Source organism: Erythrolamprus reginae, chromosome 2, assembly GCF_031021105.1.
Source record: "Erythrolamprus reginae isolate rEryReg1 chromosome 2, rEryReg1.hap1, whole genome shotgun sequence".
Classification (NCBI taxonomy): Eukaryota; Metazoa; Chordata; class Lepidosauria; order Squamata; family Dipsadidae; genus Erythrolamprus; species Erythrolamprus reginae.
In genome coordinates, this window is record NC_091951.1 from 214789730 (window position 1) to 214810619 (window position 20890).

At 47.2% G+C, this 20890-nt stretch overlaps 1 protein-coding gene across 1 annotated transcript in view; it reads right to left on the reverse strand.

Moving 5' to 3' along the window:
• The window catches only part of KRI1 (KRI1 homolog), a 157887-nt gene that overhangs the window by 95987 nt on the left and 41010 nt on the right, over positions 1-20890 (reverse strand). The window contains exons 5-9 of the mRNA XM_070741788.1: positions 19934-19985; positions 19777-19811; positions 14588-14684; positions 9311-9388; positions 6454-6587 (exon numbers count right to left, since the gene is read on the reverse strand). Coding sequence (XP_070597889.1) covers positions 6454-6587; positions 9311-9388; positions 14588-14684; positions 19777-19811; positions 19934-19985 — 396 coding nt within the window. The remainder of the gene's footprint in view (positions 1-6453; positions 6588-9310; positions 9389-14587; positions 14685-19776; positions 19812-19933; positions 19986-20890) is intronic.

Genomic DNA, 20890 nt, shown 5'->3' on the forward strand with positions numbered 1-20890 from the left:
AGGCCTTGACTCCAATTGGAATGCAGTGTTGGCTGACAATGAGTCAGTCGAGGTGACAGGGGCCCGTCTTAGTCCACCTGTCTGGGAGGAGTTTGATCTGGTGACACCTGAGGAAGGAGACAAGGCCATTGAAGCTGTGAGTTCCGCCACCTGTTTGTTGGACCAGTGTTCCTCCTGGCTGGTCTCGGCCAGCAGGGAGATGACACAGAGTTGGGTCCAGGAGATCGTTAACGCGTTTTTGAGGGGGGGGGGGTTCTTTCCGGCTCCCTACAAGGAGGCACATGTGTGCCCCCTCCTCAAGAAGCCTTCCCTGGACCCAGCTGTACTTAATAACTATCGTCCAGTCTTATGGGGAAGATTGTTGAGAAGGAGGTGTCGCTCCAGCTCCATTGGTCCTTGGAAGAAGCCAGTTATCTAGGCCCTCAGCAGTCAGGATTCAAGCCCGGCTACAGCACGGAAACTGCTTCGGTCACGCTGATGGATGATCCCGGGATAGGTGTTTATCCTCTACCCAGGTGCTCTTTGACCCCTACATTCCTCCCTTGTGGGGTACCTCTCCCCCCTGCTGTTTAATATCTACATGAAACCGTTGGGTGAGATCATCCAAAGACATGGGGTGAGTTGTCATCAGTACGCTGATGACACCCAGTTGTACTCGATGAAGCAGTGGAAGTGATGAGCCGGTGTCTGAAGGCTGTTAGGCTCTGGATGGGTGCCAACAGGCTCAAACTCAACCCTGACAAGGAGGAGTGGCTGTGGGTTTTGCCTCCCAAGGACAATTCCATCTGTCCGTCCATTACCCTGAGGGGGAATCACTGATTCAACTTGGGCGTCCTCCTCGATCCACAGCTGACTCTAGAACATCACCTTTCGGCTGTGGTGAGGGGAGCATTTGCCCAGATTCGCCTGGTGCACCAGTTGTGGCCCTATCTAGATAGGGAGTCCTTGCTCACCGTCACTCATGCTCTTATCACGCTTGAGATTCGACTACTGGGGCTACCTTTGAAGAATGTTCGAAAACTTCAAATCATGCAGAATGCAGCTGAGAGAGAGGTCATGGGTCTTCCTAGATATACCCATGTCTCTCCAACACTCCGCAGACTGCACTGGTTGCTGATTGGTTTCCAGACACAATTCAAAGTGTTGATAATGACCTACAAAGCCGTACATGGCATTGGACCAGATTACTTACAGGACCACCTTCTGCCGCATAAATCCCAGTGGCTGGTTAGGTCCCACAGAGTTGGATTTCTCCAAGTCCTGTCAACCAGACAATGTCGTTTGGTGGGGCCTAGGGGAAGAGCCTTCTCTGTGGGGGGGGGGGGGGGGCGGCCCTCTGGAATAAGCTCCCCCCCCCTCCTCGCCTTAAGACTAACCTATGTCGCCAGGCCTGGGGCAATTAGATCTTGCCCCCCTGACCAATAAATGTGATGCATGGTGTGATTGGATTGTCTGATTGAGTAATATATAGGGTTTTTAGCTGTAGTTTTTTAATGTATTAGATTTGTTTTGCACATTTTGTTTCTATATTTATTGTGTGAGCTGCCCCGAGTTTTCGGAGAAGGGCGGTCGGCATACAAATCTAATAAATAATAATAATAAGATCCTGGTATAAAAGATTAAAAAATATTCCCCCTCTCCTCTCCTGCCATGAGGTATCCCCTCCCTTCCAATAAAGGGGAGACAAATTTCTTAACAATCTCTAATTCTAATTTTCCACATTCAGGGGAAATATTATCTCTATGAAAAGGAGTTAATGGTATAAAGCCCATATGCTTCATAGAGTTTTCGTTGTTACCTTCCTTCATAAGGTCCAAATCAGCTAAGTTCATAAAAATTTAAAAAGTCATAAAAAGAGTTGGCAACTGCCAAGCTCCCAACATTCCAATTTCAAAGTGTTAAAATATAAAGGTATCAGATCTATGTAATACATTATACTATATACTGTATTTTTCAGAGTTGCACCTTAGTTTTTGGGGAGGATTTGGGCGATGGCGGCAAGGGTGACAATGAGTGAAATTAGAGAACTGATTCTGCCTGAGAAAGAGCTGCCGCTGCCATTCCTTCTTGCAGCAGTCAGCAGAACCTTTCTCGTAGTCCGGTGGTGGCAACTTCTCACTCGGTTTGGCGGCAGTGGCTGGCTTCCACCGCAGATGCCAAAACATGGGAGAGATGCTGCCGTCGGCGCTGCTGGCAACTTCTGCTTCTCCGGTGTGCAAGCTCCAGCCTCTGCCCACCCTCACCTACAGCTCCCTCCCTCACCATGTGGCTGGCTGGCAGAAAGAATGCTCATGTCCAGCAGTCTCAGCCAGTTGCTGCACACACACACACACACACACCGCTGCTCCCACACCTCAAATTGTTGCCTGGCCCATTCGCCGGTACTCCTACAAACTGCAGAAGGGGCGGCTTCTATCTCTTGGGGTGGGTGGATGGCGGAAGGAAAGAGTGATGGCTGACTCAGTGGAGGGGGGGAGAGAGAGTAGCAAATGCTTCCTCAGCCGGCTTTGGGGCTTACCGGCGTTTTTTCCTGTTAACGAAACCTGGCGGCTGCAGCTGCAATCTTGATTTCCTCCTTGCCTCACCCCTTCCTCTGTTGTAAATGTTCCATCTATTTGGGGAGGTGGGCTCTTTGCCTGGAGGTGTGTGTATGAGGCAGCGAAGCCTGTGGGGGCATCCGAGTTTCTCTCCCACCCGCCAATATTACACAACAAAATTGTGCCTGCCTGCTTTTGCAAGTAGATGTGCCAGCGTTTGGGGTGGGGAATTTTTAATATTTTTTCTGCCGTGAGGACCAGACACCTTCATACGTTCTTTTCTGTTGTATGTTTTGAAAGTGAACGTTGCAATTAATTAAAAATTGAAAAGCAAATTGGGAGAGGAAAAGAGAGAACGGGGGTGGGGGGTGGAATCCAAAACAGTTGGTCCCTGGAATTTCGCAAAATCCCGAGTTCTTTTTAAATATCTATAGTATTTTTTCTTGGAAATTTCCATGCTGTTTGGAGATTGGGGAGAGGAATTTGAAGCCCCCTTTTTCCAGTAAACAGATGAGATGCAAGAGTTGGAACAAAGCAATGCAGGGGGAATAAAAAAGAGATGGGGTGAGATAGTAGCAGACATGTATACAGCCATTGTGAAAGGAGGAGAAAAGAGAAGGAGATTGTTTTCACAAACTTTCTCCTACGGCTAATTGGTATACTCACTCCTCTTCAAAATAAAGGGAATATCTGGTGGAGCAAGAGAATGAAAAGGATTCCTCCAGTTTGATGTTTAAAAAAAAAAAAGGACACTCAACCTTTCTTTCCCTTCTCCTCACCCTTCAACTTTCTTTAACTTTCTCTCCATCTTCCTTCTCCATCCTCTCCCCACCCTCTATTTCCTCCTACCTTTCTACTTCCTCTCCTCCTTTCTTTACCCCTCCCTTGTCTTCTCCACTTTCTAGAAGAGAAGAACAGGAGATCCTAACTTTTCTCTCCCCACCCTCACTCTCCTTCCCTCCCACCCTCCCTCTTTTGCTGCTGTAATTACACCCAAATGGTGAAAGTGTAAAAGTAATCGCTGACCTCTCCCAATCTTGCCTTTTTTCTTCTTCTTTCCTATTAACAGCTGTTTTCTCCAGCTGCAGAGAGTCTAATCTGATATATGGATCTCTATCCTCCCCTCCAAAAAAAGAAAAGAAAACCAACCACCACATTGCCATTTTTAGATGACTTGTAGAATGACCTCCTGATTGCTGCATGGCTCTGGAGTTGCTTCTTTTTTCCATAGCTTTTCGTTGCTGGCCTTTTATATACCCCTTTGGGTTTGATTTGATATTAATGTGTATAGTTTTTGTTATTTTTAGACAACTTTTTGGTGTGTCTGGAAACACGTCCCAGTTGCCATTCTGAGCTTGTGGTTTTAATTGTGCCCAATTATTCTTCTGCTAGGTTCACATAGATACTGTGAGAGTTTTATGACAGAGAAGCAATGCTAGTCTAAGTGCTGCATTTGTTTCTTGTTTCTCTTCTGTTTTCTGAGAGAAAACAGCCCAGTTGGGGAGGGGAATGAAGTGGATGTTCTATTGGCCTTTAGTTGGTTTTCCTTGCTAGATTATGGATAAGTGGGCCAAAAAATCAGCAGGGGAGGAGAAAAAAATCCCTAGTGGCAGTCTAGGAATTTTATTATTTTCCAAGCTGACCCCTGAGTTAGTGGTGCAAGGGTCTTGTGGACTTCAACTTTCATTTCTGAGCTAGCATGACCGGCGGAGGAATTCTGGGAGTTGAAGTCCACAAGTCTTGAAGCTGCCAGGTTGACAGTAAAAACTGTACATGGTTTTTAAAAGTATACATTGTAAAACGCATTCTGCTTCACTGGTACTTTATTAAACAATATAATACTACACCATTTGGTTCAGAATACCTTTTTCCTTGTTTTCCTCCTCTAAAATCTAGATGTGTCTTATACACCGGTGCATCTTATGCACCAAAGAATACGGTACATGGATCAAGTTAGAGTAATGAAAAAAACCCTCTGCAAATACTTAGAGTTTGCAGACAGTAACAATGAAAAAACCTGCAAGATAAGGACTGGGAAGATCGTTAGCACCTAGTTAGGGCTGGGGGGAAAAAGCTGAATTTTCAGCCTCTTTTAGGGAGGAAAAAGGTGCATCGTATACTCAGAAAAATACAGTAATATATTTATTTACTTATTTATTTGTGTGTTTGTTTATTTATTCAATTTTTATGCCGCCCTTCTCCTTAGACTCAGGGCGGCTTACAACATGTTAGCAATAGCACTTTTTAACAGAGCCAGCATATTGCCCCCACAATCCGGGTCCTCATTTTACCCATCTCAGAAGGATAGAAGGCTGAGTGAACCTTGAACCGGTGATGAGATTTAAACTGCTAACCTACAGATCTACAGTCAGCTTCAGTAGTACAGCACTCTAACTGCTACGCCACTCTGGCTCTTTTTGATGGTTACCTGGATGCCTGGAGAGTCCAAATGATAGTGTCCGGAACATTGCGGTGTCTTAGAGCAGAGGTCCCCAACCGCCGGTCCGCGGACCAGGACCGGGCCGTTGGGGGTTTTCAGCCGGTCCGCGGCGCCGCTGCCCTCCCGGCAGAGAACATGCAGGACGGGGTGGGGCGTCGGGCGGTGACGCAGCCCTCCACACTTCTCCACAGGGCGGGGAGAATCAGGAGGCTCCTTTGGCGGCTGGGGGCTGCCTGGCTTTGTGATTTTGGCTGGGGGGGGGGAGTTAGGAAGGTCCTACTTCTCCTCCCCCAGCCAAAAATTCAAAGCCTATCTGCTGGATACGGGCGATGAGTGGGACAGAGCGGCGCAGAAGCCTCTTGCAGCAGCTGCCACAGCCACTGGCTTCGGCGCCGCTCGTCCCGCCCATCGCCCGTATCCAGCAGAAGCTACTACCCGAGTGCTCTTGGCCGGCGGGATTCAAAGTGCTGGGGTGGGGGGTGTCCTGACAGCCCCCCCACCCCAGTGCTTCGCCTCCCGCTGGGCGGGCTAGAGGCGGGCAGCGGCGGGGGGGGCGCGATGGATGAAGGTGCGCCGCTCCCCCGAGAAGCGCATTCGGCAGAGGAAGACTCCGCGAATCCCTCGCGGCTCTGTCGCGAGCGCGTCCTCCTGAGGAGGAAATGGAAGCGAGGGCAACGGAACGGCTGTTCGTCGCGGCCCCTGGTGAGTTATGCAGGGCAGGTCAGGGGCGTCGTTTGCCCGCAGTAAAGATGGTGGTGTTTCCTGTTTCGGGTTTTTTCCCCTCACTCATGAGAGAGAGGAGTCCCAAGATTCTGGCCGCTCTTTACTCGCCGGCTTTTTGCCTGTCCCTGATCTCTCTCTCTCTCACACACACACATACACCTCTTGCAGTGTCTTTGGGACACCTCCGTCTCTCCTTCCCCGAGCTGCTTCTCCTCCCCCCCCCAAACCTGCTGCGTCACTAAGCTCCACCCCTCCATAACCCCACCCCCATATGACCAAAGCCCCCCCCCCCCCCACCGGGCCGTGGAAAACTGGTTTAACTTAAAGCCGGTCCCTGGTGTAAAAAAGGTTGGGGACCTCTGTCTTAGAGTGCTCAAGCACCAGGCAGTCAGTTGGTATCATTGGGCACGCAAGTGGACCAATGACCCCTGGCTGAGCAACAACTCCATTGTTGGGATTCTCCAAGGCTGGCAACTCCATTGATGGGATTCTCCAAGTCCACAAACCAAGCTCTGGGTTAGTGGGAGATGAGGAGGATCACTTCAGCCTTCTCTACCAAAACCCACCAGATGACCATAGGTAGGAGGGGCAACCTTGAACCAGTGATGAGATTTGAACCGCTGACCTACAGATCTACAGTCAATATATATAATTAATAGACTGTGAGAAATCAATGAATTCATTTCCAATTAGCTCACTCTTTCTCCAATTTTGAAGGGAAAGAAAAAAGTCAAAAGCTTAAAAAGTACTGACCCTTCCTGTTGATGCTCCTCTTCCTGCTCCTCCTCACTGCTTCCTTCCTTATAACATTGGTTTAAGATATAATCTCTCAGAAACTGCTCCCCTTCATCCAGTTTTGGATCATTCCAGTATATTTTCAGTGGTATCTGTGGAGATATTTAGAAATACTCAGATGAAATTCAAAATATATTACGGTACTAAGAATGAGAATGTGAACAAGAATCATCATTAAATTGAAAGCTGACTGCCAGGCCACTTCTCTTTGCTCAGGGACGGTCTACAGAGCTCTTTTATGACCATTTTATACTAAAACTGTAGAAGGTGGTGGACAGACTATGATGAGACACAAGGAACATTAACAAGGTATTTCAGCCATTGTTTTTTGGTACTGCCACCTTCATAATGAGCCTTTTTTCTTCCATTATTTTATTGCAGCAACTTGCAATTAAGCAACTTGCCATCAATAAAAGAAACTACTCAAATGGTCAACAACAAAGTCTGTCCTTCTTCCTTACTGAGTGCTCTCAAATGGAATTCCTACATTATAGATAGAAAATAGATTACTTTCAGAAAATAAGACAATTGAATAATTGTTATCTGGATTTATAAGGCCTATTAAATCATCAAGAATCAATTACAGTGGTACCTCTACTTACGAACTTAATTCGTTCCGTGACCAAGTTCGTAAGTAGAAAAGTTCATAAGTAGAAGCAATTTTTCCCATAGGAATCAATGTAAAAGCAAATAATGTGTGCAAACCCATTAGGAAAGTCCAAAACTTAAAGGCTTAAAAAAAAAAAGAAGCGGCGAGCCGAGGAAGCAGCGGGTGAGAGGGGATTTCCCCCTTCTCGCTGCCAAATGTGTCCATGGGAGCCAGGGCTATCAGTTGCCCACCGTCCCCACCTGCCAGAAGCCGCGGGGGCCAAAGCCGGGTGTGGGGAAGGAAGGAACTTTCGGCTCCTGGACAGGCAGGAGAGCCTGGAACTACTGCCTTCCCACCTGGCTGCCTTGCCCGTCCCCCCCCCCCTTGGCCAATGGCACCCACCTTGCCCGCTCCAAAAGCCGCGCCAAGACCGCCCGAGAGCCCCCGCTGTCAGAGACATCAGCCAGCAACCCTGGCTCGGCCTTTGGCGGGGAGGGAGGGAGGGCGTTCTTGCGTGAAGGGGGAGGAGGAAGAAGTGAAGGGAGGAAGAGGAAAGAGGAGGAAGGAGGAGAAAGAGGGGAATGGAGAGAAAGGCAGGATAGAAAGAAGGAGAAGAGGAAGGAAAGGAAGAGGAGGAAAAGAGGAGGGGGAATGGGGAGGGGAAGAAGGGAAGGAAGGAAGAGGAAGGAGAGGAGAAGGAAAGAAAGGAGGAGGAGGAGGAGGAAGGGGGGATAAAGGCAGGATTGAAAAAAGGGAGGAGAAGGAAAGGAGGAGAAGGAAGAGGAGAGGGAGAATAAGAAGAAGGAATGGGGAGGAGGTGGATGAGAAAAATGAAAGGGGAGCAGCTGAAATTTCAATGGGCTCTTTCCCGCTGTGGTTCCTGAGGCTTCGGTGCCATGAACCCCCCCTTCCCTCCATGGAGGAAGGCGAATCCCTCGCCGGTGTCCCCCTTGCTCAAGCCCTTCCCAAACAGGGAAGGAGGCACCAATTCGCTAGATGGTGGTTTAATATGATGAGTCAAATGCAGCAATAAACTCCATCCTTCCACACGCTGCCTTCCTTTCACAAAAGTTCCAATTCTTTTGATTGTCTATCTTTGTTCAAAAAACCTGTTAGGAGTCTGCAATGCCAAAGGGGTTTTTTTTCCTTCACCCGGCCTCTCTGCCCATTTGACAGGAAGGCGAGGACACTTTTCTGTTTAGTCTCCTGAAAGAAACACCTGGGATCTTCTGGACGGAAGAATTGAAATAAAGCTGCCAGGCATTCCATCAAATCTCCCCTTGTCTCCTTTGGAGGAGGGTGTATGGCGGCAGACGGGAGATTTGATGGTAAGCTGGGAGAGCCCTGCAGAGAAGAGGCGGGGGAGGTGTCATCTCTGCACTCAGAAAAGAAGCAGGCCACCCTCAGAAGAAACGGCCAAGGCAAAGCTCTCGTCGGCGGACCCGGGCTGCGGGGGGAGGCAGCTGGCAGCCGAGGCCCCAGCCCCACCAACCCATCCTGCAGCGGAGGCTCCCAGACAGTCTCGGCGCAGCTTTTGGAGTGGGCGGGGTGAGCACCGTTGGCCAAGGGTGTGGGGAGGAGATGGGCAATGCAGCCGAGTGGGAAGGCAGCAGCTCCAGGCTCTTCTGATTGTCGAGGAGCCAAAAGTTCTGCCCTTCCCCTTTGTCCCCTGCAGGCTTCTGGCAGGAAGGGGGCAGCGGGCGATGGATGGCCGGGGCTCCCATGGACATATTTTGGCAGCGAGATGGGGGAAATCCGCTCTCGCCCGCCGCTTCCTCTGCTCACCTCCGAGTGGAGGAATCAGAAGGCGAGAGGGGAAACTGGCAGCGAGATGGGGTGGCTGCGGAGAGCTCCTCAGACGCGCCGTTCTCTCTCCTCTGATGCCTTCCCGCTTTGCCATGACGGTAGTAGAAGGAATGGGAGGGTAGAGACCCCGCACGGCAAAGCCTGGCTCCAGCTCCCTTGCGATCCTCATAACTTGCAAACTTAAAAGCGCTTGTTTTGGCCGCTGCTCGCAGCAGCAGCAGCAACCGAGAGCGAAGTGAGGGTTCGTATGTAGAAAATGGTTCGGAAGTAGAGGCAAAAAAATCTTAAACACTGGGTTCGTATCTCAAAAAGTTCATCAGTAGAGGCGTTCGTAAGTAGAGGTACCACTGTATATGCTAAACCAAAATAACTTCAGCTATTCCAGTCATCCACATTAATTGTCCCCAGCGCTTTACTAGCCAGATCTTGAAGTTCATTCTCTGCTTCCAGCTTCTTTTGACCTTTCAACCAGCTGATATAGTCTGCTTCCTCATGTTCCTAGAAGAAAGAGATTAAGTATTAAATTGATAACACTAACCCCCCTTTATAATTCCAGCATCATGTTGTGGAGATTTTTAATTATTTTCAAATTAACTCTTGATTAAATTATTCTTACTCTAAATATTTGTACTTTTTGCCCTTAAAAATACCAATACCAGACAAGACGGAGTGGCTGTGGGTCTTGCCTCCCAAGGACAATTCTATCTGTCCGTCCATTACCCTGGGGGGGGGGGAATTATTGACCCCCTCACAGAGGGTCCGCAACTTGGGCGTCCTCCTCGATCCACAGATCACATTAGAGAAACACCTTTCAGCTGTGGCGCCAGTTGCGGCCCTATTTGGACCGGGAGTCATTGCTCACAGTCACTCATGTCCTCATCACCTCGAGGCTCGATTACTGTAACGCTCTCTACATGGGGCTACCTTTGAAAAGTTTTCGGAAACTTCAGATCGTGCAGAATGCAGCTGCGAGAGCAATTATGGGCTTCTCTAAGTATGCCCATATTACTCCAACACTCCGCAGTCTGCATTGGTTGCCGATCAGTTTCCGGTCACAATTCAAAGTGTTGGTAGGATTCCCCAGACTCATTGTCTTGGGGGATTTTAACCAGCTGTCACTTGGCAAAATCTCTGGATTAGCACAGGAGTTCATGGCCACCATGACAGCCATGGACCTGACTCAAGTAGTAAAGGGGGGGGCATGCACCCGACATGGTATTCCTCTCTGAGCAATTGAGTAATGGTCTGACATTAAGGGGCTTAGAAGTGTTGCCGTTGTCATGGTCAGACCATTTTCTACTGCGGCTTGACTTCCTGGCTCCAATCCTTCCCTGCAAGGAGGCGGAACTGATTAGGCAGTTCCGCCCCAGAAGCCTGATGGACGCAGAGGGCTTTCAGAGGCTGCTTGGGGTTATCCCAGAGGCACTCATCCACAGTTCGGCGGAGTCTCTTGCTGAGGCCTGGAACAAGGCTGCAGCAGAGGCTCTTGACCGGATTGCGCCGTTGCCACCTCTCCACGGCACTAGACCCCGTAGAGCTCCATGGTTCAACGAGGAGCTCCGGGAGTTGAAACGCCAGAAGAGACGTCTAGAGAAGCGATGGAGGAAGAGTAAGTCTGAATCCGATCGAACACTTGTAAGAGCTTTTATTAAGACTTACAAAATGGCGCTCAAGGCGGCAAGATGCACATATCATGCCGCCTTGATTGCATCAGCGGAATCCCGCCCAGCCACTGTTTAGGGTGACCCGCTCCCTTCTTAACCAGGGAGGAGTTAGGGAGCTGTTACAGAGTAGTGCCGAGGACTTCAACACATTTTTCACTGATAAAATCGCTCGGATCCGGGCGGACCTCGACTCCAATTGGATAACAGAGTCGACTGACAACGAGTCAGTCGAGGTGACTGGGGCCCGTACTTGTCCACCTGTCTGGGAAGAGTTTGATCTGGTGACACCTGATGAAGTGGACAAGGCCATTGGAGCTGTGAGTTCCGCCACCTGCTTATTGGATCCGTGTCCCTCCTGGCTGGTCTCCGCCAGCAGGGAGGTGACACGTAGCTGGGTCCAGGAGATTGTCAACGCTTCTTTGGGGGGGGTCCTTTCCGGATCCCTACAAAGAGGCACTTGTACGCCCCCTCCTCAAGAAGCCTTCCCTGGACACAGCCATTCTTAACAACTATTGGCCAGTCTCCAACCTTCCCTTTATGGGGAAGGTTGTTGAGAAGGTGGTGGCACTCCAACTCCAACGGCCGATTATCTAGGCCCTCAACAGTTAGGATTCAGGCCTGGCTACAGCACGGAAAGAGCTTTGGTCGCATTGATGGATGATCTCTGGCGGGCCCAGGACAGGGGTTTATCCTCTGTCCTGGTGCTTCTTGACCTCTCAGCGGCTTCAATACCATCAACCATGGTATCCTTTTGCGCCGGCTGGAGGGGTTGGGAGTGGGAGGCACTGTTCTTCAGTGGTTCTCCTCCTACCTCTCCAGTCGGTCGCAGTCAGTGTTAGTGGGGGGTCAGAGGTCGACTTCAAGGTTTCTCCCTTGTGGGGTGCCTCAGGGGTCGGTCCTCTCCCCCTTGCTATTCAATGTTTACATGAAACCGCTGGGTGAGATCATCCAGAGGCATGGGGTGAGGTATCATCAGTACGCAGATGATACCCAGTTGTACATCTCCACCCCATATCCAGTCAACAAAGCAGTGGAAGTGATGTGCTGGTGCCTGGAGGCTGTTGGGGTCTGGATGGGTGTTAACAGACTCAAACTCAACCCAGAAAAGATGGAGTGGCTGTGGGTTCTGCCTCCCAAGGACAATTCCATCTCTCCGTCCATAACCCTGGGGGCGGAATTATTGACCCCCTCAGAGAGGGTCCGCAACTTGGGCGTCCTCCTCGATCCACAGCTCACATTAGAGAACCATCTTTCAACTGTGGCGAGGAGAAAGTTTGCCCAGGTTCGCCTGGTGCACCAGTTGCGACCCCATCTGGACCGGGACTCACTGCTCACAGTCGCTCTCATCACCTCGAGATTCGACTACTGTAATGCTCTCTACATGGGGCTACCTTTGAAAAGTGTTCGGAAACTTCAGATCGTGTAGAATGCAGCTGCGAGAGCAACCATGGGCTTCCCCCGGTATGCCCATGTTACACCAACACTCCGCAGTCTGCATTGGTTGCCATTCAGTTTCCGATCACAATTCAAAGTGTTGGTTATGACCTATAAAGCCTTTCATGGCATCGGACCAGAATACATCTGGGGTCCACCTTCTGCCGCACGAATCCCAGCGACCGGTTAGGTCCCACAGAGTCAGTCTTCTTCGGGTCCCGTCGACTAAACTATGTCGTCTGGCGGGACCCAGGGGAAGAGCCTTCTCTGTGGCGGGCCCGACCCTCTGGAACCAGCTCCCCATGGAGATCAGAATTGCCCCCACCCTCCTTTCCTTTCGTAAGCCCCTTATAACCCACCTCTGTCGTCAGGCTTGGGGGAACTGAACTACCCTTTCCCCCTAGGCCTATACAATTTATGCATGGTATGTTTGTGTGTATGTTTGGTTTTAAATAAGGGTTTTTAATTACTTTAAACATTAGATTTGTTATATGCTGTTTACTACTGTTGTTAGCTGCCCCCTGAGTCTACGGAGAAGGGCGGCCTACAAATCAAATCAAATCAAATCAACAAACAAACGATTTCTCAGTAATCCAAAAAACCCCAGAAAAACCCCCCCAAACAAAGCGAAAAACAACCACCACAAACCTCCCGAAATCGAAAAAATATATCTGAAGGGAGGAGTGACTCCACCAAAAAAGAAACAGTGAAAAGGAGAAGGTGAAAGACTTATATATCCAAAGTAAAAATTAAACAGGGAAGAAAAAAGAATGGTGGTGTTTTGTTTTGTTTTTTAAAAAAAATAAAAATAGCAAGAAAAAAGGAAGAACAAACAAAGGTCTTTAGAAAAAAAATCTTTTACACTGTCTTGGTCCAAAGTTAACAGAAGTCCCAAAAAGAGCAAAAAGCAACAAGCACAAGGTCTTAACTTTCCCACCAGATGGTCTTGTTATGGGAAATTCTTTCTACCCAAGGTCATTGATAAGGCAGCCACAAATACTTGACATTTAAAATGTAGCCTTATCCATTCACCACATCCACTAGATGGCAGCATTCTTCCACTCCCAGAAAAAAACCAAAAAGTTAAAATATAACATAGAACAGTCCACAATGTAAATATTTATAAACAATGTTTCTTCCTACTTCCTCATTCAAAAAATAGTCAAATAGTAATTCAGCATTCTGAAGAGAAGCCTCCACCAACAAAAAGAAACATTTTTCAATTATTAGCCTCTTTGTTACAAACTTTTCCAGGTACTTTTCCAGGCACTTTTTAATTGCAGTCCACTCTGGAAAAGGACATTATAAATCAATCACGCACTTGCTGCTGTAATGTGGAAAAGTCTCTTTCCCTTGTTAATTGCAAGCTTCAAAGCAGAGCAAAGGCACTTTTGTCAAGTTACCTCATTTCAAGTAAATTTTAAACCCAAAGAAAAAAAATCTCACCTAGATGACTTCATTTTGCTGTTTTCTTCTTTGCTGCTGTTACTTTCCCATGCTTAAGGTAATGTATTACCTCCAACGGCATCTGGTCAAAGGGACTGGTTCCACTAGGGTTTTTGAACCCACCCTGTGGATCTCCAGATTTTCCCCTCTCAATCCCAACCCTTCAAGTCAGGATTGGTGCAAGAAAGCACCCCAAAATTGCCCCGGAATGGCTAGCCGCCCCCCTGAGCTTGGGAAGAGGCTGCCGACTCACACGGAAGAAGCCACTCACCCCATTTGGATGTTTGACAGCTGGTACACATTTATGATAGTTGCAGTGTCACAGGGCCATCTGATCCCCTTTTGCAACCTTCTCTGACAAGCGAAGTCAATGGGGAAACCAGATTCATTTAACAAATGTGTTACTAATTTAACAACTAAAGTGATTCCCTTGACAAATGGAGCAAAAAAAGTTGTAAAATGGGGCAAACTCACCTAATAAATTTCTCACTTAGCAACATACATTTTGGCTTAAATTGTGGTCATAAGTTGAGGGCTACCTGTATATCTAAAAGAAATCTGCAATGGTTCAATACAGATTAGAATAACTATGGACATTACGGTGAGCTCTATACTCCCTGCATCCTTCTATCCATTCCTTTGTGTGCTCAGAGAAGCATGAAAATAAAAAATAATGTTTGACTAATATAATTCACTAGGATTCAGCTGTTCTAAGTAAAGCTAATTCTTGTATTTAAGCAAGGTGCTAACCCTACCCTAGACCCAGTGAAGTATCTCAAGAGAGGCCAGTGTATTCTATAATACAGATAAATTGCATACAAGATTCTGAGAACACATTCAGTATCCTATATGTCTTTTAAAGAATGGGTATCTGAAATACTGGAAAGACATGTGACTGTTGAGAACTCTTAGAATATCAGAAGTGGTCAAAAAAATAAATAATAGGAATAATGTCCTCTGTGACATTCAAGTAAAGTTTCTCCTAATCTGAAGAGCCATTTACTATTTCAGACAGTCTGGAAGACTAAACAACAACAAAAATGTATTTCCCATCTTTCCCCCTCAGAAACAAAGAAGCTGAATTTCAGAACAGGATCCTGTTTAGATGAGCAAAAGAAAGACTTAAATAATACTACCTCATATAGACACATACTTTTTCTTCCTTACTTTTAACCCGTTTCTGAAGTAGAGCTGAAGATTTGCCACTGTCACCTTCTTCTTCATCACTTTCTGCTACAAACTTTCGGAAGCTGCATCAGATAAAAATGTAGGTTTAATATAATGTCAAGTATTTCTATAGGTTAAAAATCAATATCACCACACTGCACATAGTCACAAATATTTAAAATTACAATAATTAGATTCAATTAGTAAATTGCAATATTTGTAGCCAGGGCTTATCAATTAAATAACTGGGTTCATTAAGCCACTAATCCAGAACTATAATTTTCTAATGAGAATAGGCGTTGATTGCTTATCTGAATGCCTCTTCTCGTACGCTGAGCGGGTACAGTAGTCACGTGGGTTGCTCGCTGGCCAATCCGCATATTCATTCATTCATTCATTTCTATGCCGCCCAATCCTGAAGGACTCAGGGCGGCTGAGGACCAAGCCTTGTCTTTTAAAAGATTGCTGGATCTGCCCCTTTGAAGAATTCGCGAATCCATAGACTTAGGCTCGAAAAGTGGTGGCTCAAAGGTGCTCGTGATTAAGAATATAGATTAGACAGGTACAACCACAGTCAGAAAGGTCCTGGTTCGTTGAATATAGATCCGCAGTGCTCTGGTGAGATCTAATGTGTGTCATCTGGTGGAGAGATGATATTTCTGGTTGGAGCAGAAGGAAGGCAATACAATTTCCTGGGATCTGTTGAACATGGAACTGACCTTTGGAAGAAAGGTGGGATCCAACTGGAGGACTACTTTGTCTGAGTGAAACTGCCATAGGTCTTGTCGGATGGAAAGAGCTGCAAGTTCAGAAATGCGTCTGGCAGAGGTGATTGCCACAAGGAAGGCTACCTTGAAAGACAGGTGTCTGACAGAAGCTGACATTACCGGTTCGTATGGAGCTTAAGTAAGAGAATGCAGAACTCGAGGTAAGTCCCAGGATGGATATCAGTGAACAGTGGGAGGCCTAAGGTTTGAAATGCCTTTTAACAATTCTTGTATTTCAGGGAAACTATGTAATCGTTGTCTGTGGGATCCTGCCAGGACTGAGGATAAGGCTGTCAGCTGACACCGAATGGTGTTGGCTGAGAAGCCTTGATAAAAACCTCTCATGAGAAAGGACACAATCCTGTGAATGGGAATACACAAGGGAGAGAGACCTTCCTGCGTATACCACTGGTGAAATTTAGACCAAGTATGGTCTTAGATCCTGTTGGTAGATATTCTTCTAGATTTTAGTATCACTTCCACAGCGTCTGGATCATAACCTCGAAGATCTAGGTCACGCCGGATAACAGCCAAGCAGTGAGGTGGAACCACTCTGGTTCTGGATGGTGAAAGACCCCTTGCTGCAGCATATCCCCTGAAACGGGGAGTCACCAGGGGGCCAGGACGGAGAGCCGCTGAAGGTCTGCAAACCAGGGAGGGTGAGGCCAGTGAGGGGCTACCACTATCACCTGGGCCTCCTTGAGGATGATCTTGTGAATTACATCTGGTAGGATTGGTATCGGGGGGAAAGGCATACAGCAGACCCCAAAGCCAAGGAGTTGTGAGTGCGTTTGTTGCTTGGAAAGCTGCCACTTTTGCCTCATGCCCGCTTGCCAGGTGTGGAGCCAGAGAAGTCTTCTGGCCACTGATTTCGCAGCAACTCTTGAAGATTGCAGAGTGGCATCTGTCACATACTGGGCTGCTGCAAACACCTTGTTGTAGTCCTGTTGGCCCCGTAGATCGTTGGGGGAAATGTGCTGTTGAAGTTGCTGTAGCCATAGTAGCATGGCTCTGGTGAAAAAGGACGTTGCTGCTGCTGCGCATTTAATAGCCCAGGTGTCAGCAAAGAAACACTTCTTGAACATTTGCTCCAGACGTTTGTCCTCAGGCTTTAAAACCTCTTCTGCCTCTCCAGGCATAGCTGCTGTAGAATGGAGGGTTTTCACCGGTTCGTCTGCTCTGGGAAATAAAAGGAGATCCTCATAAGATGGAGAGACTATAATTTCTTATCTTTGGAATTGGGGTTAGATGGAGAGACTATAATTTCTTATCTTTGGAATTGGGGTTAGAGCCCAAGGTTGGGTGGTCCCACTGCTTCAACAGAGCATCCTTAAATAACTTAGGCATGGGGATGACCTCAGTGTCTTCTTGTTCCTCCATTAAAAATGGAAGATTTTCCTCTTGGGGAGCTGTAGAAGATGGAGCAGGTTTGTCCTGACCAGCAAGGCCTGTAGCTGCTCTGGCCTTGAATAGAAGGGACTTGAACAGTTGGAAAGGAAAAATAGTAGCAGGAGATTTGGGATTCCTCATCCTCTGACAGGCCTTGGAATGGATCATCGCTGTCCTCTGGATCCTGATCTTCCTCATTCTCATCCTGTGAATAGTCAGAGTCTGGTTCTTGAACTGGTACTCTATAGGTTGAGAAAGAGCTCACAGGCCTAGAGGCACGTGGTGGAGGACGAGGTTCAGAAGGCACATTGATAGCCGAGAGCTTGGCATCAATGGCTTGGGATAAGGCAGAAAACAAATATTGTAGCTCTGGAGAGAGGTTAGTAATAGATGCAGGCAGCTGAGGAGACACCCTGTGGGCCTGGGCTGGGCCTGACTCTGGGGGATCTTCCATGAAAATTTCTGGCTCACCTGGACCTAAGCCCCATAAATTAGGTTGGAGTCTGTTTAGGTTTGGCTCATCCAGGGAAAGCACAGAGACACATGAAGGAGGCAGGTTAGAAGCCTCTGGGGGGTCGGGAGGACTAAAATCTACGGAGAGGGGTCTATGAAGAGAGGCGGCATACAAATCTAATTAATTAATTAAATAAATAAATAAATAAATAAATAATATGAACTTGGGCCTGCACTCTCAAGCGTTTAGCTAATTGCTCATGAATTTTTTGAAGAGCTTTGTCCCGCCTCTTCTCAGCTCTAGTGGCCCTAGCCATGAGGGGAGCTGCTAAGGAAAAGGAGGAGGAGGCCTGGGGGATGGGTTCAATTTCATCACCAGTAGGCCTACCATCCTGGGGACCCTTAGAAGAAGTGCCTCTCTTGGGAATAGAAGACGCCATGGCCTAAACAAACTACAGGAACAAGGTCTGAGCCAGGAGTGGAGAAGCTACTATGAATAGGTCAAAAAAAAATTCCCAAGAGGATAAAGGCCCAGGCTACTAGGCCCAGGAGCATCTGCAACTCAAAGACAATCTGGACAAATCCAAAGTTCATGTCAATGAGTACAGATGGGTAGGCCTTCCTAAATACACAGCCCAGGCAAACTGGTTAGGAGGCCTAGCAGATGAGGAATAGCCTGAGAGTCTCACAGCCTACTCTGGGCTATGCGGTGGACTTTATGGCGCCAAGCGACTTGCACGTGGGCGAGCTGCAAGTGCCGGTATTACTGGACACTGAGGGCCTTTGCGCCAAGGAAAAATTCCAATATTTTTAAAATGGAAAATCGACGAAAGTCCAGGAGATAGAATAAAAGAGCTTGTGAACCGTCCCACACCGCAGGAGGAAAAAAGCCATAATCAATAAACCTCCCAGCCAAGTACAATGGTACCTCGTGATACGAACCCCTCGTGATACGAACCTGGGGTTCGAAAAATTTTTGCCTCTTCTTACGAACTTTTTTCGGCTTACGAACCCACCGCAGATCGCAAAATGGCGCTGCACTGGGCGCCGCCACCCCGGCTGTCACCTTTTAAAACAGCCGGGGGGGCTTCTTGGTGTTCTCCTGAACCCGAACCCGGAGGTTCGGGTTCCGGTTCCGGAGGCCGCCGAGAAGCGCCCGGCTGTTTCAGAAGGTTACAGTCGGGTGGCACCGCTCGACGGAGCGCCGTTTTTGCGATCGGCGGCGGCATTTTCGGCCGATCTGGAGGCTGTAAAGGAGGTGGGGAATCCCAATAGGGAATTCCATGGGCGGAGGTTTGACATCACAAAGACGTCTGGACGGACGGACATCTTCGTGATGTCAAACTCCGCCCATGGAATTCCCTATTGGGATTCCCCACCTCCTTTACAGCCTCCAGATCAGCTGAAAACGCCACCACCAATCGCAAAAACGGCGCTCCGCCGAGCGGCGCCATCCGACTGTAACCTTCTGAAACAGCCTGGCGCTTCTCGGCGGCCTCTGGAACCCGAACTTCTGGGTTCGGCGTTCGGGAGAACACCAAGAAGCCCCCTGGCTGTTTCAGAAGGTGACAGCCGGGCAGTGGCAGCCAGCGGAGCGCCATTTTGTGTTTTTTTTTTCTTTTTGCATGCATTAATCGCTTTTACATTGTTTCCTAGGGGAAACAATGTTTCGTCTTACGAACTTTTCACCTTACGAATCTACTTTCGGAACCAATTAAGTTCGTACAACGAGGTATTACTGTAGATGTACTGGTAAATGCAATCCGGCAGCAGCGCAAGCAGGGCAATTGTGCAATTCATGACTTTAGCCGCAACATGGCTTCTCCTTTTGGCGCCAAGCCCAGTAGGGCTGGCTCAAATTCTAAGGCTTTTAGGCAATACTTATCTTTGTTTGAATTGAAGAGTGAAAGAACGAAGAAGGGGAAGGTGTTTTGAGAGGAGCTGAGCCACCATGCATCCTGCCAGTAGGAGGACCGAGCGAATTCGGGGAAGGGGCAGATCCAGCAATCTTTTAAAAGTCAAGTCTCGGTCCTATGTGGATTGTACAGCGAGCAACCCATGTGACTGCTGGACCTGCTCTTTCAGTACGGAGAACTGGGTTCAAACAGAGCCAGGCAAATTAAATTTCAGTTCAACAAAATGTTCAAATCCAACCAAAGAGAAATTCTCTGCTTCAAACAACCCCAGCTGGATACTTAACAATACTTCAGTTGCCACCAAATTTTATTTGCTTATGGATAAAGCTCCAGAAAAATAAGAAGTGAAACTGAAATAAACCCCAGAATCTATCATTACTCAATCTAAAGAGATATAGAATAAAAGATGGACAAATTAATGAGCACATAGAAAGTACACTAAGGAAATATGAAATAATTATACCTTACTCCCCCAATTCCTACGTAGGAACAGGGTTCTAAGATCACACCTCTTTTTTATAGACATTTACCATTTGGAGGATATGTACACATACTGAGCAATCAGTATGAAGATTCTGAACCACCCAAGTTGTTTCCATTGAGTTCCTAGCTTCCAGATAGCAAATAACTACAATGAATTCTTGCCTTACCTCTCCTTAAGCTCCTTCTCTTCTTCTACATATGTCTGAAAAAAGAAGAGAGGGAAAAAGATGGTTCACCTGGTAACTTTACATATTGCTAGAATAATTTATGAGGGGATGCAGATTTCAAATTGATATACTCCTTGTAGACTCCGTGTAGACTCACCAGTTGCTTTTTAACTCTTACTTCTTCTCCATCCTCTTCATCTTCATATTTGCTACACAAAAAAGAACAACAAAGAGTTGACCAATACTTGCTAATAAATACTTGAAATGAAAGAAATGTGAAGTTGCAAAACTTTCAAGTTGCCAAGAAACCAAATATACTAACTGGCTGATAAACTGTACACAATGAGTAGTCCTTAATGGGTCTAAGTCTACATGGAAGGAAGGAAGCAGGGGAGTGCCACAAGATTCTGCCTTAGGTCCAGTACTCTTCAATATCTTTGTAAACAACTTAGATGAGGAAATAGAAGAGGAATTTACCAAATTTGCAGATTATACTAAGATGGCGGGAATAGATAACACTCTAGAACAGTGGTTCTCAACCTTGGGGTCGGGACCCCTTTGGGGGTCGAACGACCATTTCACAGGGGTCGCCTACGACCATGGGAAAAGAAAAATTTCCAATGGTGTTAGCAACTAAAGCTTCTATTCTGGCATCTTGGAACGTATTTTTACAATCCAACCAATCAGGTGTTTACAGGGGAGTGTCCCTCTGACCTCTTGCCAATCAGCTTAAAGATCTGTTGGAAGAATTGGCGCTAAACTTATAGTTGGGGGTAACCACAAGATGAGGAACTGTATTAAGGGATCGCGGCATTAGAAAGGTTGAGAACCACTGCTCTAGTAGATAGGCTCAAGATTCAGATGGATCATGGCAGACTTGAACACTGGGCCCTATCTAACAAAATGAAATTCAATGTAGAGAAATGGTTTTTTAAATAAGTTTATTACTTTATTTTTTTACAAACATATTAATGAGTGAACAGTGTGGCACCTGTGTGTCATACGTTCTAATGCAAATAGAACTAATAGGATTAGTAGTAGTAGTTATTACTTTTAACCACATATATTTCTAATAGTAATACATATGTACAGTGGTACCTCTAATTAAGAACTT